This window comes from Chionomys nivalis, chromosome 5 (assembly GCF_950005125.1).
Source record: "Chionomys nivalis chromosome 5, mChiNiv1.1, whole genome shotgun sequence".
NCBI classification, from domain to species: Eukaryota; Metazoa; Chordata; class Mammalia; order Rodentia; family Cricetidae; genus Chionomys; species Chionomys nivalis.
The window spans coordinates 18,916,995-18,929,078 of record NC_080090.1 but is presented as its reverse complement, the minus strand read 5'-3'; the positions used below and the strand labels follow the sequence as shown (position 1 = coordinate 18,929,078).

The 12,084-nt window shown below is 41.7% G+C and overlaps 1 protein-coding gene across 1 annotated transcript in view; it reads left to right on the top strand.

Moving 5' to 3' along the window:
* The window catches only part of Wdr64 (WD repeat domain 64), a 99,963-nt gene that overhangs the window by 70,283 nt on the left and 17,596 nt on the right, over window positions 1-12,084 (top strand). The window contains exons 17-23 of the mRNA XM_057770768.1: window positions 2,815-2,916; window positions 4,060-4,129; window positions 4,992-5,028; window positions 5,980-6,116; window positions 8,530-8,635; window positions 10,736-10,794; window positions 11,874-11,983. Of these exons, the coding sequence (XP_057626751.1) occupies window positions 2,815-2,916; window positions 4,060-4,129; window positions 4,992-5,028; window positions 5,980-6,116; window positions 8,530-8,635; window positions 10,736-10,794; window positions 11,874-11,983 (621 nt within the window). The remainder of the gene's footprint in view (window positions 1-2,814; window positions 2,917-4,059; window positions 4,130-4,991; window positions 5,029-5,979; window positions 6,117-8,529; window positions 8,636-10,735; window positions 10,795-11,873; window positions 11,984-12,084) is intronic.

Below are 12,084 nucleotides of genomic sequence, written 5' to 3'. Positions count from 1 at the left end.
CACCCTTTAATCATGGGACTTATTTGCAGAAACAAAATGGTCAATAATCTTAATAAACCAAAAGAAAATCAAGTTTAGCTTGGAGAAGAGGGGAGTAGAATGGAAAACAATGGAAAATGAAAAGGGAAAAGAAGAAAATGCCTAAGAAATCTCCATCTCAGTAGAGGGCACTATCTACTACTGATGTACCTGAACCGTACCCCTTTTCATCAAAGTTGGCCCCATCCTAACATTCAGTGCTTGTCCTTGGGCTTCTCTTCTATATACTTGTCATCTGATACATATGTCAACACACACTGTACAGTTCCTCACATTCTTATGAACAGTGCTCACACTGAAGTTGTCAGTTTGTGTCTGACTCACTCTTGAGAAGAAGATAAATGAAAAACATCTGTGCTGATGCCACCATAAAAAGAGTGGCCAGCTGTCCTGAGCTTTTTCCAGTTTCAAGGTAGCAGTCCTTCTTGCTTAAGAACCAGGCATTTTTCCAAGGGATACATGCAAAGCAAGTACTCAATAAAAGAACACAATTGTGGTAGGTTATACATCATGTCCCTTTTCTATAGGCAGATGACTATTTTAAAACAGTAGGGTCAGCAGGGCGGTGGTGGTGCACGCCTTTAATCCCAGAATTCAGGAGACAGAGGCAGGAGGATCTCTGTGAGTTCGAGGCCAGTCTGGTCTACAAGAGCTAGTTCCAGTACAGGCTCCAAAGCTACAGAGAAACCCTGTCTTGAAAAAAAAAAAAAAAAAGTAGGGTCCTGGGAGATAGTTCAGTGAGGAAAAGACTTGCATTGCTAGCACTAAGACCTGAGTTTGATCCCTGAACCTAAGGGTATAAAAGCCAGGTGATGGTCGTGACACATACTCATAGTTCCAGCACTGGTGACATAAGAACAGGTGGATTCCTGGAGCTTGCTAGCTACCAGCCATCGAAGCCTACTTGACAAGTTCTAGGCCAATGAAAGATACTGTTGCACTAACAGTGGGTCCTGTACCAGGGAAACAACACAGAGGTTGTTCTTTGGACACTGGACATCTACATACACACATACACATAGAACATTTTTTTAAAAAATTTACAATCATTGGAGTCTTTTGGAAAAGAAAGACACAGTTTATTTCAGAACTGTATAAGGTAATATATTCCCAGCTTTACCAGTTACAAAAGTGAACATTATTTTCATATTTATGGTAGAGGCCATTTCCACTATATTATTTATTAAGTAATTTTATATGGGTCAGTGTTTTGTCTGTATGCATACCTGTGTGCCACCTGTGTGTCTAGTGCCCGCAGAGGCCAGAAGACAGTGTCAGGGCCCCTAGAAATGGAGGTACAGTCAGTTGCAAGCTGCCATGTTTGTGCTAGCAGTTAAACCCAGATCCACCACAAGACAACCAGTGCTCTTAACCATTGAGCCATCCCTCCAACCAGCCATTTCTTAATATACCTCATTTTGTCTGACTCCTTCACCAAAGAGAAAGAGCCCTTCCCTTTCAAGAACACCATGATTTGGGGGTTCAAATTTAATAATATTTCTTGCTAATTAAAAAATGTCTTTCATGATTGATTGATGACCAAATATACCTAAAAGTATTGAGCTAAAAAAGTAATCAAATTCACAAGCTTCTTTTTTGATCTTGGTCCTATCCATACAAGACTTCAGCACCATTGTGTTAATCTCCTTTTCTGCTATTGTAACAAATCTCTAAGACAATAAAGGCAAAGGGGTTTTTTTTGACTCATGGTTTCAGAGGTTCAAGTGAACAATTGACCCCATTGCTTTGGGCCTGTGAGATCAGATCAAATCAGAATGGGAATGAGTGATACAGCATCTCATAGTGAGAAAGTAAAAAAGAAAGAGAGAGTGCCTGGTCTCTCAAGGAACTGCTTTCCAAAGGACTAGAAAACTACTCACTATACCCCATCCCTTAAAATCTCAACACCTTCCAAGGGCACTGATCTGGGGAGCAAGCCTTTAAAATATGGGTCCTTGGAAAATGTTCCAGATCCAAATTTTAGCAATCATTCATCACCTCAAATAGGCACATGTAATTTTCTTAAATCAAAGGGGCATGTTGCTAAGATATCAGTTTGCCCCAAGGGATGTAAAGTGACAGTTAAGAGATACAGCTTAGAGTAGAATGTGGGTAGTGAACGACTATTGTTCTATTCCCAGACACTACCTGGAAAGTCCCATTGGATCTGGGTCCCTGAAAAACAAGAGCAGAGGGAGCAGGGTGATCTCTGGATTATTTGCTCTTGTCCACTCAGTTTTATGATCCTGTGGTTAGGTACCACATTGCACCAAAATCTATGTTTTCATATGGTCAGAGTAGAATTCTGCTGTTTAAACTGTACAATACATCCAAGTGGTCTGTATACCGGCTGCAACACTCTGACCTATAGATAGGAAATCTGTCCAGTTAATTGGATTAAAGACTTGTAGCTCATCTGATAATCATGTGATTCTACAAAGCCTTAATAAAGAGGCAATTCTGGACTAAGCCCACTCCAAGGCTTTCACTTTCTGTGCAATGATAACATTTTTTGTTTGTTTTTAGAGACAGGGTTTCCTTGTGTAGCCCTGGCTGTCCTGGAACTCGCCCTGTAGACCAGGTTGGCCTTGAACTCGTAGAGATCCACCTGTCTCTGCCTCTGCCTCTCAAGAGCTGGGATTTAATGTGTGCTGTTACTGCCACCCAGCACAAAATGTTAACATTCTAAGTCGCTAGATCTGCGTGGGATTTAGGACAGTGTGAGGAGTTTCACGGTTCCTGCCATTCACTAGGCAAGGCCATGCCTGTTTTCAGATACCGGCCCGAGGACTGTTTCTCTTCTGACCCTGAGTTGGATCCCAAACGATTCCGGATTAATGACATAATGTTCCTCTTCCGACCTCCTGACTGTGTAAGGTAACTCAGACCCTCATGGTCCCATAGTGCTATCTGGAACCCAGGTAGGTGACATGAGATGCCCATATCCCAGCATTAAGGAAGGGTCAGCTGAAGGAAAATGAGCCCTTTCTTTCGACTTTCCTCACTGTCACAGTATTTAGGGGTCTGACATGTTGGTGGGGTAGATCCTTACCATGTCAGCCTGACTGTGTGGACCCTTAGTACATGTGTCTCACTATGTAGACCCTTGCCAGGTTAGCCTCACTGTGAAGACACTTACCATGTCCCCGTACTGTGTAAACCCTTACCATGTTGCCCTCGGATGTCCCTTTACAACAGAAGTAGAAATGGGAAATGCTCATTGGATCTGACTTTTAGCTAAACCTAACACAGTCACCACAGATGTGCAGCAAAATTAGGTCTTGGAGGGAGCAAACTGAAAAGGCATTGTAGATTTCATATGCTATCCAGTATAACTGGGGAATCTCCAACCACTCCATCAAGGGCAGAGCATTGTTTGGTAAATTACTAATACGCTTCTTTTCTATTTTGTACTTATATTTGCTTTAGGAGTCTGTACTTATAAGCAACAACGTTTAACAAATTTCTAGAGGGAAATTAAAATTTCTATGCTATCGTTAGGGTTCACTTGGTGGTGAGTAGGGGTATAGCACCTTCCCTATATGTTGTCTTAAAATCACATCAAAAGTCTTTGGAGAATATTATCAGGGCCTGTCCTTTGTACGTAAGCTACTTTTCAGTCCATGGCCACAAAACGTAGAAGAGACAGGATCAAGCCAGAAGAAACGAAACAAAACAAAAACAGAAACATAGCGCAAGAAGTTAGCCAGGTTTGTCTGCACCTGCTGCCACCCACCCCTGCACTTCAGTTTCTGACCCTCAGTGGCTCAATCTAGTGTTAAAGGTGAGACAAGCCAGGCCTGGGGAGAAAATGCTGAGGCTCCCAGCATTCTCCTGCAACTCCACACTATGGAGTATTTTTTTTTTTATACTGGATGTAAGTTATGACTGGCCTCATGCGTGAGTGGGATATTTCCAGATGTGAGAAGGAAATAACCCCCTGAAAGTGGAGCAGAGGGCACTCCGAGTTCTGTGGGTTTTCTGAACCTTCTATCCTGTGTCTCCTCCATCTCTGTGCAGGAGATCAAGTCAGGATTCCATCTGCTCGTCAACCCAATGTGACTCAAGCAAGGGTCCACAGAGCAGCAAGGTAAGCGCATGGCAGAGAAGCATCTTCCTGTTAGAAGCAGCGGTTCAGAACGAGTGGCTCTTGGAGTACATCTGTGTGTACAGGCAAAATCTTTGTTTTCTCTAAAAATCAATGACTACACTGGTTTTCTTTTCTTTTCAAGGTCTTCACATGTGTGAACAACCGATACATGATCAATGATAAATAAGAGAATCAATAAGTTACACCTATTGTTTTTATGCTTGTAAAATAACCCAGTATTTTGAGCTTCTCTTCTCTGCTATCATATTTCACATATGGTATAAGTAGATCACAGCCCATAATATAATGCAGTGGCCTTCTGTCCTCTCAGTTCCAACTTTGAATATTTTTGCAGAGTGCTTCTTTAATCAGGATTTATTAAGTCAAATTTTCATGCAAAAGTTATTTTGAAAGCGCTAATGTGGTAGAAAGAAAACAACATGGATAGACAGAAAAGTCAGGCAGAGCCATGCCTAAATCTGAGTCCTCTGTACACTGCCTGATTTCTAGCCTTGTCAGTAAAGCTGAGTTTTTGTTCCCTTATGGGTTAGATTGGGGGAATAAAGACAACTGTGTGGTTGTCAGTAGAATTAGAGACAGTATGCACCAAGAATTGGGCATGCGCCATGGGTTTAACCAGTCACGAGTGCAAGCCACCAACCAGGAAATGCCATTGTTTTATAGCTCTTCTATTTGTGACTATGAAAATCTCTGCAATACCTTATTTTAAAGAAATAATTGTAAAATGACTTTTAACATTAGTACTTAGGAATGTCAACTCTGCTCTGCAGAAGCTGTCTATCTAGTAGATCTCATCCCCTTGCAATGTCACAGAAACGTTTTCTCTCTCTTCTCCATTCAGGGAAGCAAACAAAGTATCCATGACACTGAGGTCAAAGGTCAGTATCAGCTCTGTCCTTTAGAACTAAGCAGCTGATTCTGTTTTGCTTTGTGACACTGGGGATCATGCCTGGGACCTCACACAAGCTGGCCAGCACTCTACCACGGAGCTACAGTCCAGACTAGCTCCTCTGCGACAGCAACTTTGCGTGATAGAATATTCCTGATGTGCTCTCTCTGTAACTGAGTATTGAAGTGTTTGGGGTCTAGATAGTCTTAACACTGTGGTTCTCAACCTTCCTAACACTGTAACCCTTTAATACGGTTCCTCATGCTGTGGTGACCCCCCCAACCATAAAATTATTTTGTTGCTACTTCATGAATGTAAATTTGCTACTGTTATGAATTGCAACGTAAATATCTGACAGGCAGGAAGTATATCTGATGTGTGACCCCCAAAGGTTGGTCTAATGGGAAGACTATTAAAATGATGCCTTTTAAGAGGCTCAATGGGAGTGAGAGGGGGTGAGAAGGAGTAATACAGAGTAAATATGACTAATACATATGCTACACATAGGTGAGATTTTCATAAGACCTGTTATTATCAATACTTAATATATGCTAATTTTAAAAGGATGGCATGTCCAGAAACATTCTCAGCATGAACAAAAACAAATGATGCCTTTTATGCTAACTCTAGGTTTTTAAAATCTGAAATATTACTGAACTTCTTAGTGTCCAATGCATTTTGCTAAAATTTATGCTAGTTTTATAAAGTATTCTAGACGTTTCAAAACTTTTATAAGGAGGCCACCACGTGCAGAATTTTCTAGAGTTCTTTTACATTAGGCACCCAAATAAGGTCTTTTATATTTTTCCAGTCATCCAGGATTCCATTCTACAATTGCTTTTCTATTTTCTTCCCTGTGAATTCTCTTCTTTGATGTTCCATAAAACCTGAAACCCCAAGGATTAGAAATAGCAGCAGAGCTCATGAGTTTCTCTCCCAGGTGAGCAAGCAGACACGGTGGGAGAGCAGCAGCCGGGGAGCAGAAAACAGCCCACCCCCTCTAGCTCTGTGGAGCCACAGCCTCCCATCCTGGTCACTGCCCATGAGGATGGGCATCTCCGCCTGTGGACGCTGGAGGTAATGAGGTTTGCTCTTGGCTGGCACGCAGAAGGAATGGGATGACAAAGTGGGTAGCTATGCGTTGCAGCCCTCTTCCTCCTGGCATCCATTTCAAACATTCCTCTATTCTAGCCAAACAGATGGTTTTTCAGCTCGCTCGCTGATTGCTGCCAAGCTATACACCAGGTCGGTTTTACTACTCAGGCATTAGATCATCAAATCTGAGAAGAATTTCAAAGCTTTCGAGCTGAGCTGTAATGTCATGATAATATTTTATTGGATATTTAAATGAATGTCCTCAATGATGACATGAACAGATCTAAGGGGCTAGGGAGATGGCTTAGTTAATAAAGTACTGGAGACCTGAGTTCAACCCCTGAAATCCACATCAAAAATCTAAGTGCGGTAGAGCACTCCTATAATCCTGGTGCTGGGGAGGATGGATCAACAGATCCTGGGGGCTTGCTGGCAGGTCGTCCTAGCCTAGCTGGCCAGCTACAGGCCAAGGGGAGAGTTTGTCCCAAAATAAGGTGAATGGTGTTCCTGAGGAGCGACACCTACACACACACCTACGCATTCATATTTTCATGCCATAAAACAGAATATAAGAATACTGACACACAGTATATGAAATACTTTTTGTTATCTTTATCTTTGTGTGTGTGTGTGCGCGCGCACATGTGTTTATGTATATCTCTGTGTGCGTGTGGGTGCATACATGCCATAGCAGTCATGAAAAAGTCATAAGGAAACAAACTTGTGATAGTCATTTTTTCCACCAAGTAGGTCCCAGGGATCAAATGTAGGTTGCCAGACTAGGCAGCAAGCCCCTTTACTGGCTGAATCCTAATACAAAACTTTAATGATATAAATTTTTGAAAGATGGTATTGCATCACTTTGAGTGTTCTTACATTTTTACCATGAAAACAGAAGTTTTAATTTACCAGGAGGTTTCAAGTGTTTTTTGATGGAGGGGGGTATTCCAAATTAAAAGTACAAACTAGGGACCAGCAAGATGGCTCAGTGGGTAAAAAATAAGTTGCCACATAAGCTCCAAACCCCAAGTTCAATCCCAGAATCACATGTGTGGGTGGAAGGAGAGAACCAGCTCCACAAAGTTGTCCTCTGGCCTCCATACATGCACCCCAACACACACACACTAATAATAATAATAAGTTTATTTTTAAAAAGACTTCAAAGTAAGAGGTGTTAGGAGAACCTATAGATTTCCCATTGTGACCCTGAAACTCTTGGAGACACAGAAGGCATGAATGCAGTGATAAGGCTTCTTCTACTGAAAACCCAGGAGACAGCACAGTGTTGTGTGACCCACACCTGATCTGAGAACACAAAGCAGCAAGGCTGTCTGCCAGGTCAGTCCCAGTGTGCCAACGGGTTCTGGCTTCGGTGGCACCCCTGGTTTGAAAACACAAACTGCCTCCAAGATGATCTTGGAATAAAATGCTGTTTTATCTGCGATGAATAAAAAAGAGAAACAGAACAGATGATGTCCAAGTCAAGTCTTAGAAAAGAGCTGCTGATTCAGATTCTGTTTCCGGTCTCCAGTGAGATAATATAAATGGAAGTTCTTCCGAGGGCTAGCTTATACCACTCAAAGGCACTTTATCTGGGTTTGAATCTCTTGCAATCCATTATTGCTCCAATAGTCAGAATTACGTTTTCCTGACAGGCATATATATATGCTTATTGAAAGATGCCTTGTAACCATGTGTAGTAGGAGCTGCGGGCCTCTTCCCACAGCCCGGCTCATGGCTGCCTGGCTAGCTTATGCCCCAAAATAACGACACACAAACTCTATTCATTTAAACACTGCTTGGCCCATTTCTGTTCATGTGTGTAGCACCCCAAGGTGCGCTTACCGGGAAGATTCTAGCCTATGTCCATCCTGGGTCAGAGCTTTATCGCATCTGCTCTGGAGAGGAAAGCATGGCGTCTGTCTCTCAGAGGAGCTGCCTTGCATCTGAGCTCACTTCCTCTTCCTCCCAGCATTCTATTCTGTTTACTCCACCCACCTATGTTTTAACCTATGAGGGCCAAGCAGTTTCTTTATTACTTAACCAATGAAATCAACAGATTGATATGACACTCCCACATCAACCATGGAGTTACATTTGACTCTGATGGGAATGCCTGTGTAAGGGGAGACCATATAGTTGAAATTCTACACGAGGAATTCTGTGAAAAGACCCATGGATAACACCAAGGAAAGAGGAACTCAATAATCTGCTAATCCATACATTGCCCTCATGGATAGCAGCATGTTACTTTCAGTACAGAATAGAAAATTCTGTTAAGTAGCAGGGATAAAAAATGAGACATCTCAGGTAGAGTGAAATTCAACTTTAATATTGCGATCTTATAGAATGCATTATCATAGAAGAAGCATTGTTTGCCTTGTCCTCTGTTCAGGGGAAGCTCCTGAAAGACATATTGCCCTTCACAAAGCACTCCGCCATTTCCCTGACATCACTGTACACTGACTCGTGCTGCCGGACACTGCTGGCTGCGAATGTGGGTAAGTCCTGCTTCTGTCAGGTTAATCTGCATCTTAAGAACCTGTGTGGTATAAAAATAGCTCTGAGAAACACATGTGACATTTACAGGACAAATGAAAGTCTCCGAGAGGTATACTCAAAGTGAGAGAGTTTGAGATCTGAGAACACAAAGCACCATGGTTGTCCGCTAGCTCTGACCCAACCTTTTCTGTTTGTGGCATGTGTCCTCCTTACGGTTCCTCCAGGGCCTGGGTTATGAGTCCTTATCTAGGTATTTCCTCACATGTGTTGTTGGAGGCTGCTCATTCACTGCTGGCTTCCCAGACCCAAAATAATCACACAGAAACTGTATTAATTAAATCACTGCTTGACCTATTAGCTCTAGCTTCTTATTCACTAGCTCTTACATCATAAATTAACCCATTTCTATTCATCTGTGTATCACCATGTGGCTCTGGCTTACCGGCAAGTTTCAGGTGTGTCTGTCTCCTGCAGGCAGCTACATGGCTTCTCCCTGATTCTGTTTACTCTCTTAATATATTTTTTTCCAGCCTGGCTATATTCTGTTAAGCCATTGGTCAAAAGCTTTATAAACTAATAGTATTCACAGCATACAGAGGGGAATCCCACATCATGCATGGATAACCTTTGAATACAGGTGAAATTGCCCATGAATTTGTCCTTCACTTTACAGAATTGCACACCCTCAGGACTCAGCTTAGATGCTAAGACACTGCTGGACCTCCAGGAGACTGAGAAAGGATCTTGATATTAGACACTGCTGTAGACTGATGGCTGGCATGTCCCAGTGTATCAGCTAATGCCAAATGGCTGCACACTTCTATCTCAGGGCAGGATCTAAGGTTCTATCCCCCACCCAAAGGGTCTGGGCCAAGTAAATGTATATTTTTGTTTGTTTTTTAAGACAGGGCCTTTCTATGTAGCTTTGGTTGTCTTGGAACTGTCTATGTAGACCTAGAATGTCCTTGAATTCATAGAAATCAGCCTGCCTCTGCCTTTTGAGTGCTGGGAATAAAGTTGTGTGTCACCATGGCCAGCCTACAGATAATTTCTTCTTCTGAAATTCTAAAAGGTTTCTGATAGAATTTTGGGGATCTCTTCTGTATAATATCATACCGTCTATATATAGAAATGAATTGGCTTGTTTTGCTATTCACAGTCCTTTGATTTTTCTTCTCTTGTCTTATTGCTCTAGCTAGGACTTCAAGCACTATATTGGATAGAAATGGTTAAAGTGGTCACTCTTGTCTTCTTTGTTGGAATGCTTTGAATTTTTCCTCATTTAATATCATAATGGCTATTGGTTTTTTATATGTATTAGGTTTTATTATGTTGAGATATGTTCTCCATCCCAAGTCTCTCCAGGGATTTTATCTTAAAGGGACGCTGTATTTTTCTCAAATCAATTGAAATAATACGATTTCTGTCCTTGAGTCCATTTATGCAGTCCATTATTATTCCTTGACTTATCCATTGAACCATCAATCCACCCCTAGAATAAAGCCAACTTGATCATATTAATGGTATGATGGCTATGTTCCTGAATTCAGTTCACAAGTTTTTTTTTAAGAAATTTTCGTCTATATTAATCAAGGAAATTGGTCTATAATTCTTTTTGTGTTGGATTTTTATCTGGTTTTTTATCAAGGTAATCTTGGCTTATTAAAAAGAGCTTGGAAGCATTTCTACCCTTTCTTTTATGGAACAACCTGAGTTATTCCTGAGCATTGCTGTTCATTCTTCTTACTTTTTTAAATTTGAGATAGGATTTCATGTAGCCCAGGATGGCCTCAGACTTTCTATATAACCAAGGATGACCTTCTACTTCTGGCAATTGTGCCTCTACATCTTGAGAACTAGGGTTACAATGAATATACCACCACACCCAGTTTTATACCATGCTGGGAACCAAACCCAGGATTTCTACAGACTAGACAAGTCTTCCACCAAGCTATATCACCAGACCCCAAATTTCTTTTCAGATTCTATTGTATCTACTAATTTAAGTGCCTGAATCAAAATGACTTGTCATTCCGGGGAGCGTTTGACTAAAGAATATAGTATCTAACTAAGGACTCCAATGTTTAAATTTTATACAGAAGGACATGTTATCCTTTGCAGTATTAGTGCCTTCTTGGATCCGCCTCATGATGAAAAGGTATGAATCTTAGCTTTCCACAAACAGCTCATGTTATTTTTTTTAACATTTTCCTCAAGCACACACACAAATGATGGAAATGCAAGTGCCCCCTTTACTCCAGGTATATATTCTGCTGTAATTTAAGCTACATGACCCCAGCCTTTGCTTGGGTGGGTGCTGTCTTAAGACAGAGAAAAAAACCCTTGGGTGACCAAATGTTCTTGAACATCTCTGAAACAATTTGAAGTAAGCAAGTACAGACTTTTAGTCTGCCTTTTAAAGAATAGACATGGGAAACTGAGTCAACAGTCTAAGAATCTCAGAAGAAATTATTTTTAGCCCTACTCAAGTCTCAAGGAATAGGAAATGCATAGAACTGCATGCTCCAGGACTTTGGTCACACAGACAACCATGAGTAGATGGCCCAGGGGAAATGTTTTAGTGTGTCCATCGATGAATCACGAGAAGCATACAGAGTATATTACTGCAGAACAAACCATAGGAATGTCTTTTGAAGCCCCCTGGACTCCAAACTTAAGGACAAATGTTAAAGAAGGTTGGCCTTCTTTAGGTCCATCAGTTGACCCTCACACGTCTTTTGAAAGAGAATAAGCTATGCTTATTCTTCTTGGCAGTTACTTATAGCAGATGCCTCTTACCCTCCAACCCCATGCAAAGAAGAATGTAGTCAATGCTTTCTCCAGGTACAATTTGCAAATTTAAAAAAGTCCCTTGGGCTTCACCTTCTGGATCTGCTTTCCCTCGCTCCTAATGGTCTTCAACTTCTGGATCTGCTTTCCCCCACTCCTAATGATCTTCCCTGTGTCTCTCACAGCCACCAACCATCCACTAAAGTCCACAGCACATTGATAAAAATATGAGCTGCTTTATCCAGCAGGGGTATTAGCAGAGTCATAATTCTCCAAACCTGGGGTGCTTTTGGTACCTCCATAAGCAAGAGAAAAGGTAACCAGAGCAGAGGCTCAGTCACCATCTATCCCACCCACTCATAAATATAGCTCTTCAATGAGAAATGATTTTGCTTAAGATTGTGTTTTGATTCATTCCAAGAGATGTGTCTTCTTGTTGCCGTCTAGAAATTCAAGCAGCTGCTATCCTGGCGTGCCCATTCTTTAGAAATTATTCAAGTGATCTATGTGGAAGACAAGCAGCTGGTGCTTACTGCCTCCATTGATGGCTCAGTGAGGTAAGCCCAGACGGGTCCATCCTGGGAACTCGGGGCTGCAGTGTGAGAGGAGCAAGACTGTTGCTAATGCTTGTGTGTTTGGTTACGATGCAGTGCTTTGG